Below are 18,872 nucleotides of genomic sequence, written 5' to 3'. Positions count from 1 at the left end.
GACAAAGGAAAGTCTACACATAATTTAAGGCTAAACATAATTTTTGTTTTAATTGAAGTGTTGATACTGTCCTGACTAATTTTTTTACCAAGACTTTTGACAGCAAGAAAGTAGTTAAAAAAAAAAAAAAAGGGAGATTGCGACCAAGGGGCCACCCTGATGGCTGCCTGAGTTTCTCACGTCTTAACAAGCTGCAAACAGAGAAGTGTAGCTCCTTTTGTGTGAGTATCTGAAAACATTTGATAACAGCTCTAGGCTGCCATGATGTCACCATCAAAACCTCATGACAGACTCTAATATTAGACTTCTAAATATAATCTGCTAGTTCTCAACTTATTTCATGGATTCAGGAAAACACAGTTGGTATTATGTAAGAAAGGAATTATGAAAACCGGTCTTCTCCAGTTTGTTGGCAAGATAGTGTCTCTCTCTCTCTCTCTTACTCTCTCTCTAAACACACACATACATGTTTATATTGGGGGGGTGCTCACAGGTGAGAGGATGATTTTGTGTGTCTGCCTGTGCATTTACCATGGCATTTGTGTGGAGTTCAGAGGACAACTTTCAAAGTCAGTTCTCTGTCCACCTTGGGTTCTGGGGATCAAATTCAGGTTGTCCGATTCGAAGTTAAAAGAGTAACCAGTCTGAAAGATTGTTCAGACTTACTAGGTAGATGATGATGACGTAGCTGATTGTGCCTGGTATAATCGCTAGATCTTAGCCAGAATCCTAAAAGTATTTTAGGAGTAAACATTGAGTCAAGGAAGATGTCTGTGGGTCACCAGGGCGCTGCTTGTGGTTAGCTGCACCTGTGGTTAGCTGCTCACGAGTCTTGTGGCAAGGTGTGTGAGTAGTCCCCAGAGAACAGCACCCGCACCCTGCAGCCAGGTAGCTAGGCAGAGAGGAGCCATTTTAAAATTCTTTCTGGAAGAGATAGCCCTTGTGGTATAGAATCTGTGTTAGGGTTTGTCCTACTGGGGGATGCGGGGGAGGCCTTTCTGAAGCAATTTAGTATCTAGGTAAGAAAGGGAAGGCTTAGTTCCCTGTGCTCAGGAGTGTGGAACACTGTACATAAGGCACCTTCACTTTGAAAAGTCCTGGTTTTTCGCCCTCAGAATCCTACGTGGAATCTGTAGTTGGCTTCCAAACACAGCCCCTGCCACAGGAACTTACCTTACACATTCAAGAGACAGCACCATCGTCGTCTCAGTCCATTTTCTGTTGCTGTAGCAGAATAACCAGACTGGTCAATTTATTAAGAATACAGATACACCCATGTGCATGCATATGTAGTTTATGAAGTTTGTTTTGGTTAGGGCTCCAGGTGCATCTGCTGACGTCTTTGTGCCAAGCAGAGGGCAGGGGGAGGGCATGGCAGAGACATGACTCGGAGACTGTATGTATAAGAACATGCTTCGTCCATGAGGTGGAACACTGACCAAGCACCTCCCTTCAGCACCATTACACTGGGAAACAGATTGCAACATGAGTTTCAGAGGGGACAAAACAAGCCCAAGCCATCACTGGGTACCATGTGCTGAAGGAACCTGTCCTTTCCTGATAGGGACCTGGGAAAGGGTGGGAGCAGATACTGTGGGCACCAAGGCCTAGAAGGCTGCTGGGTTGTCTCAGTCCTTGACTTTTAAGACTTTATAATTCCTCTAAGCCTGACTGTTTCTTACTCAGAACTAAAACTTAGAGTTACTTGAAAAAGTCTTCAAAGATCATGCTTCTGAATAAGAAATGTATTGCCAGCCTGGTGGTGGTGGTGGTGGCGGTGGCGGCAGCGGCTGTGCACTTGGAGGCAGAGGCAGAGGCAGGAAGATCTCTGAGGCCAGCCTGTTCTACAGAGTTCCAGGACAGCCAGGACTACACAGAAGAACCCTGTCTGGAGGATGTATTACCACAGCCATTTAAAGCCTTTGAGAAGCTAATGTGTAATGGCTGCCGCCACTCTTGGCTGTTTTCTCCTTTTTGAGACAGGATTCTTGGTATTCTCAAGGATGAAGAAAATCCAGGCAGTAACTAGGATTTTTAAGGACTTCAGAAACTGGGAAACAAGACCAATGACTTAACGAAATAGGAATGGGGTTGGTTGATCATTTAAATGTCAGCTGATGATTTCTGATTTTTTTTTTTTTTTGAGACGGTTCACGATGTATCCCAGACTAGCCACAAACTCACCCTAAGAGCTGAGGTTACAGGTGTGCACCTCCATGCCCTTTGAAGGAATGCTAATTGTTTTCTGACAAAAGGTTGAATATTTAGGTGGGGCAGTTGACCTTGAGTTCTAAGATCAGCTCCAGGAGTTTGCAGGAAAGAATCGAGATTTATTTACCGCTGTTCTCTGTCTCTCCCTCCCTCGCTCCTCTTCTGATTTCAGTGGTGCTTCATGCTCCACCTCCCACCAAGATCAAACGGGAGCTGCACAGCCCCTCCTCTGAGTTGTCATCCTGTAGCCATGAGCAGGCCCTTGGTGCTAAGTATGGAGAAAAGTGCCTCTACAGCTATTGGTAAGTGTTGGAGGGGGACTAGGGTGGGGCTGGGCTGGGTGGGCTGGAGAGCTGCACACAAAGGTTCTGGGAGCTGCATCAGTTATTACCTAGCATGCCCTGGGGGTGGGGATGGGTGTGGGCTGAGCATGCCTGCCTTGTGTGGTAGCCTTCCAGGTGTAGCCCATCTCACTGGGGCCATTATATGCACGAAAGGCAAAACTTTCATTAAAATACTGTGGCTCCAGAGAGAGCCAGCCAGGGCAAGGGCCTGGAATACCGGGTCATTTGATCTGTGGCTTTGGGGCAGGTAATATACACTTTTTCCTGTCGATCATATGTTAATGTGAACTTTAAGCACCGAGGAAATAATCTTCAAATCAGAATAAACAAAAAAGCCCCCACGCTTGTGCCCTTTACTTAAGAATATCCAGGCCCCGGGAATGAGGCTTTAATTTTAATCATTTTTTGCACTTAAAGATAAACACAGATCTGCCTGGAGCCAGCAAAGGCTTGTTTAATTCAAGTGCTGTTACCTTCCCCAAAGACTTTGACCAGTTCCTGGGAACTCAGGAATATTTTGGAGAGGGGACCATAGAAGGCCCTTAAATTCCCAGCCTCACCCATCCACCCTTGCACATGCAGACACAGAGAATTCTTTTAGAAGGAGGGAGAAAGGAAACCGGAAGCAGAAGCTAAAATTATCTTTGAGAAAAATCACTAGAAGTGTTAAACAAGTCCTTTGACGCAGTGTATTTGTCACATTTCAGAGGTACAAATATTCCCCCAGGGCTGTAGCAATTTAACTATGTTAATGATGTCATTTCCTGGAAACAATGGGCTGCAAACTGGTGTTTCTGCTGGGCCTGGTTACCATGCAAATGCCTCACTCAGCTTAATGGGTCCTTCTCTCCTTCTTTTCACAGTGCCTATGATAGGAAGCCTCCCTCTGGGTTCAAGCCATTAACCCCTCCCACCACTCCTTTGTCACCCACCCATCAGAATTCCCTGTTTCCCCCACCTCAGGCAACTCTGCCCACCTCAGCTCTGGCCCCCGGAGCAGGCCCAGTTCAAGGGGTGGGTCCTGCTCCCACCCCTCACTCACTTCCGGAACCTGGATCACAGCAACAAACATTTGCGGTCCCCCGGCCACCACATCAGCCCCTGCAAATGCCAAAGATGATGCCTGAAAGCCAGTATCCATCAGAACAGAGGTGGGTCACTTCTGGACTTTAATTCCCTCTCATATCAGCAGAGTAACTGCTTCTCTTCTGATAGGTACCAGGTCATGTTGGCCTGGTACCTGGAAAGGTGTCACTTCACTGTGTCCATAGTGAAATAAGGCTACTGATGTACTGTGGGGATGGGCTGATTATAGACCACTGTGTGGGAAGCCTAGTTGACCTCCGCCTACAAGTTTCTGGGCTCCTCATGAGAAACTGCTTGTAAAACTGAACTTTAGTTTATGCTACTCTTGGTTACATTACTATCATTCTGTGTGTATCCGGGGAAGATTCCAACTTAGAGGAGGCATTATTCATCAGATTTTAGCATATTTCTGCAATAGAATGAGCTAAGGATGTTACTGATAACATCTACTTTTGAGGTAGAAATTTCCTGGTTTCCCTCTAGGTGGTTTTATATTTCTAACAGTTGAGGCATCAGGGGAAATTACCTAGAATCCTTCGTTCATCAAAAATGAAGGTAGAAAAGGGAATCCGCCTTTCTAAGTTCTTTGTGGTATTCTGAGATTTGGCCTGTTGTGGACTTACTGCATGTCATGTTTTTCATCTGTGTTGGGTAATGAGATTCAGTGACTCATCAGCGGTGTTACCAAGGACCGCAAGATGGAAACCACTACTCCTTGTGTCTGTCCTGCTCTGTATGGCCGAAGGTCCAGGCAAGAAGAAGGGGGCCGTGGAGGGGGTCCTTGGCTATGGTCTTGTCCCCACTTCTTCTGACCTTCGAGATAAAGCTGGCTGATAGTCATTCCCATGGTCAAGCCAAGAGCCACAGAGAAGCATGGGCCCTCTATAGGGCCCCAGGGGTGATCCGCAGCGAGGGCGTGGGTGAAATGTGTGATGTGGCAAGACATGCTGGTTCATGGACTTCTGTTGCTATGGAGAGCGCATCTGAAAGATAACAGCCGCCACCAGGCTCTGCCAGTCTCGTATATTCATAACCTTGTTCAGTTTCAAGAAAATTGATATTTTTATGAAAAATGGGTTTTGGGGGTCAGAAGTCGGTGGGCTTTTTGCTGTTTTTATTTCACAGATTTGGGTGTCGTGTTTTTAAACAGCGTCTCGCCGATTTTCTGCAGGAGTTATTAATTGGGGGCAGGGTTGATGTAGTGAATCTGTTCAGTATTTGAAATGCCTGGCAAATGGAGGCAAAGGGAAGTTGCCTTGCTAAATCTGACCAGCACTTTCCTCTCAAACCTTGTTTCTTATCCTGAGCCCTTGTCACACTGGCTGACTGAGGAGCCCGAGTGTCAGTTGTAGAACAGACTAGTCTCCTGGCTGCCCACCCTCAAGAAAGAGGGAGATTTAGATCCCTGGGGTTTATGACTGTCTGCCCTCGGGTCCAGAGGGAAAGCACGTAGGCTCTCTTTTCCACCATGAGTCTTCTGTGAAGTGGCCTGTCTCTTCTAACTTCCTCCTTCTTACCCTTTGCCTGTACTAATGGTGGTTCTAAAACAAGACCTCGCTGAGGAAACTGGCTTGGAAGGTAAGGTAGTGTGTAGGCTTCTAACGCAACAAAAGGAGCAGTTCTGAGGTGCTCGGTGACGTCCCAGAGCACGGCAGTCTCCATGCTGAGGGTGCATAGGAGGCCGCCCCAGGTATGAGGAGATGGAGATAAAAATACAGACTCTAGGAAGAAGAGGAAGGGGCCTTTGACTGAGCAGCAAATTGAATTAATTAATATAGAAATTTAAAAACAAGACTCTGGCAGGGAGGGGTCCCTCATGCTGCAAGAGGATGAGAAACTAAGTTAGATGCTCAGATCCCACGTGGAAAAAGCCAGCAATGGTGGTTCCTGCTTGTAATAATACAAGGGAAGGTACTGACAAGCAGATCCCTGGGGCTTGCTGGCCAGCCAGCCCAGCCTGCTTGGTGAGGTCAGGTCTAGTCAGAGACCCTGCCTCAAAAAACAAGGTGGACAGAACCTGAGGGCAGACACCCAGGGTTGACCTTCTGTGTCTGTCAGGCCATACTGTGCGTGTGTGCGTGTGTGCACGTGCAGGCGACCACGCACATTCGGACATCCTTTGCTCCATCCCGAGACTGAGTTGGTGGATCTTGGGGTGTTTCGTATTTTCCCGTAACACTTTGACACAGTGTGGAGAAGGCGCTCCCCTGCCTTGCCTCGTCCCAGCATGCCTTTGTTAAGTGTAGTTATTTTATAGGATAAAGGGAACACAGCTCTGTGGCCAAAGCAGAATTTTGTTGTTGTGCTTAATTTTACAGTGAGAAAGCAAAGAGTGAGATATCATTTGCTTACAACTGTGTTTGTTTGTTTTTTAAGACAGTTTCTCTGGGTAGCCCTGGCTGTCCTGGCCCTTGTTCTCTGTAAAGCAGTCTAGATTCGCCTTCCTCTGCCTAGATCAAGGGTATGCACACCCCAGCAAGATTGTCTTTGAGTTGCAAATATCCACAAAAGGTCTATAAAAAGCTGAGTGACCTTGATAAGTCCATTTTGTCCTTGAACTTTGTTCCTCTCTTAAATGGCAATATCTTTGGAGTTCCTGCTGTCAAGGTGTCGTTATTTTATTCATAAAATGCCTGGTCTGTTCAGGTGATGAGTCTGGGTCCCTTTCCATAGACTGGATCATAATTGTCTCCCGTGTGTTTATTGATAATGGCAGTCATTTGCTGTGGTCATGCTTTAAACAACTGAAATTAATGTAGTCAAAGTAAGTATATTCTTAATGTTTCATTATAATTATTTTTAGAAGATAAATACTCTATTTGAAAGCTGTCATTTATAGTGGTGGCTCCTCCCACATGGTGTACTCCATGCTCCAGCACAGTCCGTTTATACTATTTGAAGCTGTGTTTTTCCTTCAGTGAGGTCAGTCTTGATGGTCATACATGCTAAGAACGTAGAAGCTATATTCTACCCACAGCATGTGGGCTTGGGTTTTGTTTTTGTCTTTCCGTGTGTTGTATTTATCATTGCATCTCAACTTGAAGAAAGCCTCACAATTTGACTAAAGAAGCTTCAATGAAAAAAATACTCCATCTAAGAATTTTGAAACACTGTGCCATCTATCACACTTGACATCAAGAAAAACAGAAACTGAAGATAAGACTAAAGATGTTTCCGTAGTAGGAAAAAAAAAAAAAAAAAGTGCCTTCGGGTAGTATAAAAAGAGTATCCATATTACAATGTTCAGTAGCCATATGAAGAAGGCAGCAGGAGGTCAGCCATGGTGGTCAGTACCTTTTGAAAGAGGAAAGTGCCTCTGTGCTCAGAGGACAACTGCTGTGTGGGCCTGCCCCAAAGCCTGGCTTGAGCTGCTTTCTCTGACTTTGATTTCATAGAAACCAAGCTGCTTGATAAATTACAAGATGTACTTCCTACTGGAGTCCATCCCTGGTAAACTGCCATTCACCATTGCCCTCCAGATCTTGTGTGGTTACACAGGAAATGGTTGACTGAGTCATACGTGTAACTCCGCCTGGAATACAGAACAGGCATCTTCCCATCCTGTGTCTGGCTGATAGCATGCTGTGTGGAGGAACATAGGTTTGTTTGGGGATCTCAAATCCAAGTTGCTTGAATTCTTAATGAAACCTTCTTTGACAGACTAAAGAACTTTCTCTTAACAATTGAAATAGAGGGTATTCTGACTCTTTAAAGCTATGTTTATTTTATATATATTATACATACGTATTTACCTTTGTCAAGCTAAAGGAGATTTCCTTCTACCTCTCGTGAAAAGTTAACATTAGTCAGTGTTGAAATTTGTCAGACAATATTTTCATCTCTATTAAAAATGATCAAGTTAGGGACTGGAGAGATGGCTCAGAGGTTAAGAGCACTGGCTGCTCTTCCAGAGGTCCTGAGTTCATTTCCCAGCACTCACACGGGGGCTCCCAACCATCTATAATGAGATCTGGTGCCCTCTTCCGGCCTGCAGGCAGAATACTGTATATGTAATAAATATATTTTTTTAATGATCAAATTATTTTCCTCTTTTAATGAATATTATGAAACCATCCTTGCATTCTTGTGAAAAATACAAGATGTTTATTGTTTTTAGTATCTTTATTATCTGGAATTTTTTTTTTTTTAACATGTGTGTTTGTGCGTGTGACACAATGTATATGGAGATCAGAGGCCACTTTGCAAAAGTCAGGTGCCTCCTTCCACCTCGGGGTTCCAGGGATCGACTAAGGTTGTGGGGCACACTCCTACACACTCCTTGCCAGCCGAGCCCTGTTCTGCCTCTATTGTCGGTCTTCTGCAGTTGCTGAACCTGGCTTCTCGTGCATTGTTCAGGACCCCCCCCCCCCCCATCTAATTTATGATTGAGAATAAGGTGTTTTCTCTTTCTTATATAGGGACTTCGTTGGGTTTAGCATTGAAGTTGCACTCATCAAATACGTGGAGGATGTCTTTATATTTGGAATATTTCGTGTAAAATCTGAATTATTATTTGAAGTTGGTTGAAAAAAGTTAGCACTGAACTTACTCTTGACATTGTTGTTGTGGGAAATAGTTTTAGGTTTTGTTTTGTTTTGTTTTTCACCTTTTAGTTTGTCTTAAATTTCTGGGTAGTTTAATAAATAATAAATTTAAGGGATTTTTTGTTTAGGTGTCTTAAAATTAATTACCACAAAGTTGCCAGTGATATCTTTTAAAAACCTGGAATATCTGTCACTGTCTTTTTTTATTTAGAGCCTTTAAAGCCTTGGCAGACACTGCCAACTTCTTGGCGGTGTCAATCATTGTCTGTCTCTCTGTCTTAGTTTCACTCTTTCTGGACTGTCTGGTTCTGTTTTCTATAAAAGCCACCTATTTAGACAGCCAGCTTAGGCTCAAACTCTCCTGTAGATGTATTGCCTATGGTATGATTTGTGCTGTTTGCTCTCATACCTTTCAAACTTTTTTAGAGTTTTTTTTTTTTTCCTTAGGTCCTAGATGCCATCAGTAGAACCTTGAAAAGTAGTTGTGGGAGTGGTTTAGGTAAGGCAGGAGAGGGGGCTGTGTGGTTAAGAGCACCTGCTGCTCTTTCAGAGGATCAGAGTTCTGATCCCAGCACTCACGTCAGGCAGCTCATAATTGCCTGTAACGCCGGTTCCGAGGGAACTGATAACCTTCTGTAGGCTTGGGGTTCTTACCCAGACTAGCAGTCATTGTGTTAAACACCATGCCTGGCTGTGTTTTACTCACCTTCTTTTGTTTTTTTCACATTATTCCATGGAGATGAGGAGTACTTACTTATGTAGCTCAGAAGCCAACTGAGTCCGGCCTCTCCCTCCACCACGTGGGCCCCGGGGAACAAGCGCACATGGTCAGGCTTGGCAAAATGACTGTACTGCTGAGCCATCTCACTGGCTCTGCTCTTTCCTCTTGAAGCATCACTTTGGGGCCAGTGAGATGTCACAAGAGTTAAGTGTGTGCTACCCAAACCTACGACCTGAGCCTGGATCCCTGGAACCCACGTGAAAGGTGGGGAGAAGTCGGTTCTGAAATTTGTCCTCCTGAGCTCTGGTCCCATGATCCTGTCCTATCATGCAAAGCCACATAATGACAAATAATTGTTTTAACATAACTTTTTTGATACCATAGACTTAGAAACTTCAGTTGTTATGTTTGTGGGGGGGGTTGTTTTGGGTTTTTTATTGTTGTTTTTCGGGGGTTTTGTTTTGTCTGTTTTTGGTTTTTCGAGACAGAGTTTCTCTGTGTAGCCTTGGCTGTCTTGGACTTTGTAGACCAGGCTGTCCTCGGAAGCACAGAGATCCGCCGGCCTCTGCCTCAGTGAGTGTTGGTGTTGATGACAGGTGAGTGCCACCGCACCCTGCTCAGTTGCTGTCCTTGTACAGTTTTCACAAAGTTCTCCCCGTCGTTTTGCTGATGGACTTAGGCTTGTGTGTGGATACCACGTCAGCTGATGGCCTTGTGGCCTGCCGAGTCTGTATCAGTCTTCTTCCCAGGTGGGCACGAACGGGTCACTCAGGAACACAGCCCAACATGCTGTCTCTCAGAGGGGCACTGGGTATTGTGGACAGCCGGGGCCTCTTAGCTGTGTTGTGGGTGTGTAGCCTCTCCTGATCCTGTGAGGGCTTTATGTTTGCATGGCTTGTGATTTCAGCTTCTGTGTGGTGAGAACTTACGTGCTTCGTCCAGTTATGTGCATTATCTTATGTAATCTTTACGGCAGACCTTTGGGGCAGGTGCCCTGGTCATCCTTATGCTGCTGATGGGGGAAAAAAAAAACAACGAAGGCTCAGCTATTATGTAACTTGCCTAAGTCACGAGGAGAGTCAGTGGTTGAAGAGTGGCTTGCAGCTCAGCTTGTTCTGACCTCACAGCCAGGCTCTCGTTTTTGCCTCTGCTCTTTCTATCATGTTCTCTTAGCCTTCACGGTGAGGTGTGGTGTGGTTTTTATTGAATTTTACAGATCGTCTTGAAGGCGACCTCTGAGCTGTCACCTGCCAGTCATGGGCACCGTGAGCCCAGCGTTGAATCTCTGCTTTTTTTTTTTTTTTCCCTTTTATTCCTCTTACCATTGTGTTTACTCTGCGTGTTGGCAGCTGAGACCAAAAAGGAAATGCAGAAAAAGAATCTAACAGTTTTCATAACGTAAACCAAATGTTGGTGGCGTGGGCTTGCTCTCCAGAGGAAAGGCGCTAGCTGTATAAATCTGACAAATAAATAAATAAATAATTTGTCCTTTAAATAAACTGGCACTCGGAGCCTTGCTCGGTAGTTTATCTCCCCTTGCTCACTGAATGTGAGTTCCTTACTTGTAAGCTACATTGGGGTCCCGGATGGGGTGGGAGGAAGAGCACCTGGCCAGCTTAAGCTGCTGCTCCTTGGGCATGGTCCCAGCAGCCTCTTGGTGGATGTTTTATGTGGACAACACATTCTTACTTCAAAAAGATCGCTGAGAGCGGTATGGGGTTCAGATGAAGGCCAGTGAGTAAACTGCACAGGATGTATTTTGAGGACGAGTACTGAATTACTCTATCTCTGCAAATAGCAATTACAGCGCCAAGCTCTGGGCCATTCCCCCCTGCCCCCCCCCCCCCAAGATATGTTGATCTTGTGACCTACCCCAGGATCTCCTTTACCACTCTCCGGTATGCAGTGCAGAGCATCGCTGGTGAAAAACCCTGTCTGTCCTGGTCTTTGGGCTCAATCCTTCCTAACGAGGCCATCCCAGGCCAGCTCTAGGGTTACACTCTGGAAGGTGAGAAGATGAATACTAAGCGGAAGCAGGACCCTTGGTTGCGCCAGCTGCCAGGGCTCTGGTTACAGAACTGAGTGGTGCGGGCCGTCAAAGGAACTGACTTGCAGGGGTCACCTTGGACGGTTCTAACATGGTGGCAGAGGGGCAGGAGAAGAGGAAGGAGGGACTGTCCCGCTGTGGTTCCTTTCAAGTAACAAGGGGTTGGAGCCGCCAATAGGAATAAAGCCTCTGGAACATCTCCATGCTTTTCCAAAAGGCTCCCCACAGGTCGTTAGCCCATTTGAAACGACAAGCCCAGGTTTGCTTGTCCGGAGACCCTCGAAGGGTCAGCAGGAACCTTAAGCCCAGGTTTCTGCTGAAGTGCTAGCCTGCACCGCTGGACTTCACAGTGGTGGAATGTTGGCCTGGCAGCTAAGACGGGAACAGAAGCTCAGGCATCATGCGAGAGCATGGTGGTTTTTTTTCGTGTTTCTTGCCGTTCCTGCTGTGGGCTGATCTGGGTGGTGTTATCTGTACCCGGATCCCCGGTTTAAGTCTTGATGCGTTAGCAATCTGTTAGCCACCTGTTGACACAGACTGATTCACATCTAAGACCAACTAACTATTTGGTTAAATCTATCAGTAAGAACGGTGTGTTTTGTTTTCTTAATCTATAAATTCTGACTGGGCTGAGCTAGCATCTCAGTGTAATTTAGTTTACATTCCCCTAATGGCTAAGGATGGCCAACACTCTTTAAAAATCTTTCTTAGCTGCGTGTGGTGCTCCTAGTTTAATGGGATCATTTATTTTCTTAATGTTTAGTTTATTTTTTCTTCTAGATACTAATCCTCTGCCAGCTATAACCTCGCAAAGACTTTCCCCATTTAGGTGGCCTCTTCATTCATTGATGGCTTCCGCCTCATGGAGTCCCGCTCTGACTGATGGTCTTGTTTTCTGCATGATGAGTCTTACTCAGAAAGTCCTTACCTAAGCCTGTATCCTGAAGTGTACTCTCTACTTTTTTTCTTGTAGAAGTTTTAGAGATTAGGGTCTGACGATGAGATCTTGACTTGTGTGCAGGGTGAAATAAATAAGATAAAAGCAGTATCATCACTGCTGCATTCCCAGTTTTACTCTTGATTTTGTTTCTGGCACTTTCTAGCTATTACAGATTTTTTTTTTCCTTCCCACTTTCATGTTTTACTTTTGTGTACATGTGTTTTGGGGGTTTGGGGTGTTTTTGTTTTGTTTTTGTTTTTTTTTTTCTTTCTAGACAGGGCTTCTCTGTGCAACAGCCCTGGCTGGCTCTTCTGGACTCCAGACTCAGTTTGTAGACCAGGCTGGCCTCAAACTCACAGAGATCGGCCTGCCTCTGCCTCCTGAGTGCTGGGATCACAGGCATCCACCACCATGCCGGCTTCACCCACGTGTATCTTGGTGTCTGCTATTAGCATGATGACTTAAGTTTTCTGTCATCCCAAGATTGTATAAGTTCTCAGATATATTTACTTCGTAGTATGAAATCTTTGGTCCATATGAAATTTAGTTCAGAATACAGTATAAAATAGTACCTAACCTTCCCTACAAATTTGAAATGCTTTAATTTAACAGGTAATAAGTATATTTTGCAATATTCCTGACAGTTTCTGATTTTTTTTTATTCAATTCTTTTGATCTGCCAATAACCTTTACATTTCTTATAGTTATGGTAGCTTTATGATATGTATCAATACCAAGTAAGTCATTGGTTCTTTTCAGAATTAATTCATGGGCCAGTGAGGTGGTTCAGCCATTCAAGGTACTTGACTGTATGAGCTAACATGATCAGAATTCGGTTGTCAGGACCTGTGGAGAGGTGGAGAGAGAACCCACCCACGTGTGTACACATACACACACATTAATAATAAACAACATTTTACATTAATAACAACATTTCTCTAATTTAGAAATTAATTCATCATCTTAAAACCAGATGCTGTGGCTAAAACCCCAATGCTAGATCCTAGTAAGTATTTGCTTCGTATTAAACAATACGATGTTTTGTTGTTGTTTTTTTTCCCCTTGCAGATTTCAGCGACAGCTGTCTGAGCCCTGCCACCCCTTCCCTCAGTCAGGAGTCCCTGGAGATAATCGCCCCAGCTACCACCGGCAGATGTCAGAGCCCATTGTCCCGGCAGCTCCCCCACCCCTTCAGGGATTCAAGCAGGAATACCATGACCCGCTCTACGAACATGGGGTCCCCGGGATGCCTGGTCCCCCGGCGCACGGGTTCCAGTCACCAATGGGAATCAAACAGGAGCCCCGAGACTACTGTGCCGATTCAGGTTAGTGTAAACTCACTGCGTCGGCTTCTGCGTTCTCGTGCTTGGCTATCTGATCCGTGTTGGGTCTTCTCTGTGCAATGCTTTGGGGGAAATCACTGTATTAGAATTGCCCTCAGGGGCTGAGGGTGGAACAGTGCAGTCTTCTGGGTTCCATGGCCTGCCAGCACCTCCAGAAACAAAGTCTACCCCCCAAAGAGCTTAATGAATTAGCCAGTGGTGTTCAAAAGTGTGTAAAATATGTCTCTGAGGCAGGCTGAAGATTGCTGGGCCCACACTTGGGTGCGCCCTACCCCTCAGTGTACCGGCCTGGAGGAACACATTTGTTTAGTTTAGTTTTTTGGTGGCTTTGTTTTCAGTACAGCAGACCCAGCATAACCCCATCTCAGACACAGTTCTGTGAGCAAAACCAGCCTTCTGAAAAGGGCCTGATAACCTGCAAATGTAGGGGGCCGCTGGTTCGGATCCTCTGTGGCGTGGCTTGCGCAGGGCTGGTGCTCCTGTCCTGCCGAGGACGCTGTGGTACCTGTGACTGGCCCCTGCGGCTTGTCTAGGGCCTTCAGCATATGAAGAAGTCGAGGCCGACCTGCCTCCCTCCTCTGTCTTGTGGGCCAGCCCCTTTAATGGGGCTGCACCGAATCCACACTTGCCTTATGGTTGGGAGTGAAGTGACCGTCAGCAGGGTGGTTGATAGGTTGGAAGGTTGGAGCAACCTGAAGCTGAGTGCCCCTTGCGGTGGTCTTTGAGATAACACACTGATTGTGCTTGTTTGCGTAGAAACTAGTTTGGGGAAAATCTGAGAAGGTGGGCCGTTCCCCTGGAGCTGAAGTTGCAGGTGGTTGTGAGCTGCCTGATGTGGGTGCTGGGAATTGAACCCAGGTCCCCTAAAAGAGCAGGGCGTGCTCTTAACCACCAGGCCCCTGGCATTGGCATTTTAATCTAGCCAACTTTTTTTTTTTTCTTTCTAATCTCCTCCCACTCAATCAAAAGGCAGTCAGCAGAGGTTCACATCAGACGCCTTGTCCCAGGGTGCACTCGGGTCACCTTCCTCTCATGGGGCCCCAAAGAAAAGACCACTTGAGCACGGCTGAGTTTCAGCATAACATATCCACCGTGGGGAGAACGTGCTTGCCAAACTAGAGTGCCCACCCTGCCAGTTGTCACCCTGGATTCAGAGCTTTAGTTCCACTAATCCTTTTGGCCTTAGATACCTTCTGGCATCAGAATTGCACATGACCATCATTGGCCAAAGGAGCAGATCTGAAACAGGCGTCTTCCCCTTCCCCATCCTAAAGCCCCTTTGAGGGCAGCTTTCTCACCTGGTGCCTTGTGAAGTGATGTCTGAAGACAGAGTGGCCCTCTGGATGAGGAGGGTCATACTTGCACGCTGTGGGTTGCGGTGTGAGCTGTATTGTGTGTTAACCTGGTACACCTGCACAGAACAGAGCCCCAAAGGCGTGTCCTTTGTCTCAGATTGAGTTTTCGTTCCTGCAGTAAGACACTCATCGGGATCAAGTTGGGGGGTGGGGTGGGGCTGGCCAGGGATCGCAGCTCATCACTACTGAGGGCTGCCACAGTAGGGACTGCACTGGCTTGTCTGTTTGGCCTGGAATTTACTCAGCCTGCTTTCTTGCACACCCCAGAAGCAGCAGCTTGACAGGCTTCTCCCACAGTAGGCCAGGCCCTCCCGTATGAGTCATTAATAAGGTGCCCCACGGGCTAGGTTTACAGAGTCAGTTGCTCAGTGAAGTTTCCCTTTTCCCAAGGAACTCTGACTTGTGTTAAAGTTGACAGAACCCAAGCAGCAGCGCCTTAATTGTGAGGTTTAGGGCCCCTGCTTCCTGGTGTGGTCTCTGCTGTTCTGCAGGAGTGGTTGCTAAGGGAGCATCTGTTCTTGCCTTTCAGAAGTGCCTAACTGCCAGTCATCCTACATGCGAGGAGGGTATTTCTCCAGCAACCATGACGGTAAGGAGCTTGCTTTAGCCCTCTGGTTGGGGTCTGGGTGGGGTACTGCATGGTGGAAGTCCTTCCTTTAACTTTGTCTGTCTGTCTGTCTGTTTTTAGTTTTTTTGGAAATACTCATGCTTCACATTATTTGGTTTTTCGAGACAGGGTTATTCTTTGTAGCCCTGTCTGTCCTGGACTCTCTTTGTAGAGCAGGCTGGCCTTGAACTCAGAGATCTGCCCACCTCTGCCTCTCAAGTATTGAAATTCAAGGCATGCGCCACCACACCCAGCTTACTCGTGCTTAACTTAAAATTACTGCTTCTAAGCTGAGCTGTGAGGTCAGTGGTTAGACCTTCCATGGTATATGATTGTGAGAGTGTGAAAGCTAAGTTATTCTGCACAGAGGCTTTGATCAGACTTCTAAGCATTGAGAGAGCCATTGTCCTTTGAAGTGGCAGTGACCCTAACTTTGCAGAGTTCATAGGACAATGTAAAGAAAAGGGGAACTTGGCATGTGCCACTATGTCAGGCCCTTAAATAGAATGTTTAGAAAGATTCATAGATGTTGTATAGCATGTAGTATCTCAAGGAAAATGGTCAGAATGGATCTGGAGCTGGGAGTTCCTGGAAAGCCTTGCTCTTGTGATTCTTTTGTTCACAGCGCAAACTTTATAGCTTATTCTTTCTGTAATCAATAAGCACAAATTACGCACAGTTTAGACAGACACAAATACAAAGATCAGATTTCACTGTCCAAAGACAGTCAGGAGCTTTCTTCTCTGTGCACGCGTCTGTACAGAACTGTGCAAATCATACCATGATTCCTTTGTCCAGTCTTTCAGCAGGAGTTACTAATAGACCGTGTGTTCATACCAGACTCTGTCCTGAGCTTTTTACTTGCATTCAACTCATTTAGTCAGTCGTATAAGCCACTGAAACTCCCAGAGGTCACAAGATTCACTCTAAAATAAGTAGTTTGGAAGGTAGACCCAAAATTCTGAAATAAGCTGTCATGGCCCAGGGCCCAGCCTTCATCTATCTCTCTCCATACCATCTGTCCAGTGTTATCAGCCAGATCCAGCATCTCTCAGCCGCTTTGTCCATGGTAGCTACATAGTACTTGCTTTGTGAGGATGCATTTGGCTTATGACCACTTGCTAACGTTTAAATATTTACAAATGCCTCACAAAATAATTAAAAACGAACATCCATCTCATTAACTCTTTCCACAATTCCTTGACTACTTCTTGAAGCTGAATCCCTGAACCTTCTGGGTTAAGGGGATGTGCCATTTTTTGAGGCATTCACTGCCAGGTTTTGTAAAGGCCAGCATTTTATTGTCTGTTTTCAGTGTGTGGTTGCCAATTTTTAAATTTTTAGGGCTGGTTTGAAGAAGTAATGGGGTGGGAATCCAGAGGAGAAAGGCGGCAGAGGATAATTGAGCTGTCAGAGCCGTGAGGAGTATTTGCAGAACTCATAGCTCCTGTACGAAGAGGGAAGGATCTCTGTGTGGTTTGAGAGGGAAGTCCTTCAGGGGTAGGCACTGGCTGGAAGTCACTCTTTCAGGCAGTGGGGTAGGGTCCTTTCCAAACACTGAGGCTGGGAAGTACTTTTCCTTAGCGTAGGTCCCCAGAAGTATTTCATTTTCTGTCAAACAGATCTGTCCATATAAATATTTTATATCAGTCTGACCCCCTCAGACATTTGGCACAGGCTTCCCTTGGAATTTGGATCAATAAATTCTCAAGAGCTCGTGAATCAAAAGCTCCAATGCGGAGCCCAGAAGTCTTGGTTTCCAAGTTTGAAAATCACACTCATCCTCAGCTTTACTGTAGACTCACTGAAGAGGCTTTTAAGTTAAAAGTTTTAGTGCTGAGAGAGTGCTTCTCAACCTTCCTAATGCTGTGACCATTGAATACAGTTCCTCAATATGTGGTCCCCCCCCAAACCATAAAATTATTTTTGTTGCTACTTCCTAACTGATTTCACAACTGTTGTGAATCATAATGTATCTGATTATGCAAGGTAGTGTTAGGCAGCTCCTATGAAAGGGTCTCCACCTGCAGGTTGAGAGCCACTGCCCTTAGTGGTGGGGTTTCCAAATTCCGGAGTGAGATCTCATGTACCTGAGGCTGTGAACACCTGTCTGTAGCATTTTAAGTACTCAGGGAGCATTGGTTGTTTTTTTTTAACAAATGACGAGTTGATGAGCGCCGATTCTTGGGCAGGCAGCTTTCCCCAGCTGGATGAGACCAGTGCCGCTTACCCTGCCTCATGCCCCGTGATATTCTCAGAGAGTGTCCAGACATGAGCAGGCGGGCTGTCTACCGGACCGCTGGCTGTGGAGACACAGCTGTGCGAGGCTGCTTCCAGATTCCTCACTGTTTCTGTAGAGGCAGTTGATGATGTCTGCAGCAGGCACCGGGGGGAGGGAGCAGCAAGGAGAGCGAGGCAAACATTTTGTATAATTACAACATTTAGCAGAGAGCGTGCTCTTAAGGGAAATATTTTTAGTAAGATTTTAGGTTGCTTACTACACACAGACCATCTCACGGAGCCACCGCCAGCCTCCCCCCTCCAACCTAGTCCTTTCCCCAATTGACCGCACACACTGAAAAAGTGAATTTCGAAGAAGCCAGCGTCTTAAACTGCTCTAAATTATCTTGGCCTGGTTTTTCCTATCCTTCCTTTACAGTCTTGACCACAGATGCCTAGGAAACAGTTATCAAAACAAGTGTTCCTGATTGGCATCTCCGATTGCTAAGATAGCCATTCTGCCTCAGGTACTCACCTAGAATCCTCGAGTGATATTTTGAGTCTTTCATTTCCACTTTGCCCATCAAAAGGTTCTTCCTTCCTGTACCTTTATTTGAGTGATTAGATACGGGTCTGGCCACAACTGAAATAACTGCTGATGCAAACTCAACTGAATTATTACTTCAACCAGGAGCATCTTCCAGGTGTTGTAGAGGACCGCCTGTGGCAATGACTAGAAACCACAAAATGTGCCCAGATGATGTTCCTTATAGGCTTTTGAAAACCAAAACAAGAATTTAATCTAGGCTTGTGGGGTTGTGGATGAATTATCTATACCTTGGAGGAAAAAAAACAACAACAAAACAGTGCTGAGAAATAAGAGAAATAACACGGCACATTTGACAGGTGTATAAACTTTAAAGTGGTTTCCGCTTAAAATGACTTTATAACGAGACCATTTAAACAGTACTGGAGTACCAAAACACATATGGAAGGTGGGGACTGTGTCACCTCCTGGCAGCTAAGGGTAAGAAGCATGACGCATGAGGAATTATGACTTGCTGATAATGCCAGATTGTCATAAAAGCCAGTTTGCCAGGTGTTGTGCACACACCTATATGGTCCTAGCGCTTGGGGGTGGGGTAGGAAGATGAGAAGTTTAAGGTTGTCCTCAGCTCTATGAATTCAGGGTAGCCTGTGCCGCATGAGAGCATGTCTCAAAGGAAAAGGTGTGTAGTCCCTCGAATACTGAACAGTTATTATAGGTAAGGAGTTATGACAACACTAAGATACATAGGATATGACCGTTCGTCCTTGGGAAATCCCCTCCATGGCAGGGGATATCAAGATTAAAATCCTCATACTGGCATTTTGGGTTGTTTGCTAGTTTGTATGTTTTTGAGGCAGGGTCTCACCGTTACTCCTGAGTGGACAAGGCTGCCTGGAACTCCAAA

General features: G+C 45.8%; 1 protein-coding gene across 3 annotated transcripts in view; it reads left to right on the top strand.

Annotated features, from left to right (window-relative positions):
• Positions 1-18,872, top strand: part of Etv5 (ETS variant transcription factor 5) — a 53,242-nt gene that overhangs the window by 20,197 nt on the left and 14,173 nt on the right. For all 3 annotated transcript variants that reach the window (XM_055625127.1, XM_055625129.1, XM_055625128.1), the window contains exons 6-9: positions 2,384-2,513; positions 3,419-3,706; positions 12,962-13,218; positions 15,121-15,180. In XM_055625127.1, coding sequence (XP_055481102.1) covers positions 2,384-2,513; positions 3,419-3,706; positions 12,962-13,218; positions 15,121-15,180 — 735 coding nt within the window. The remainder of the gene's footprint in view (positions 1-2,383; positions 2,514-3,418; positions 3,707-12,961; positions 13,219-15,120; positions 15,181-18,872) is intronic.

This window comes from Psammomys obesus, unplaced genomic scaffold (genome assembly GCF_907164565.1).
Source record: "Psammomys obesus unplaced genomic scaffold, mPsaObe1.curated_primary_1811, whole genome shotgun sequence".
NCBI classification, from domain to species: Eukaryota; Metazoa; Chordata; class Mammalia; order Rodentia; family Muridae; genus Psammomys; species Psammomys obesus.
The sequence above is the reverse complement of the archived record's forward strand: the minus strand, read 5'-3'. Positions and strand labels throughout refer to the sequence as shown.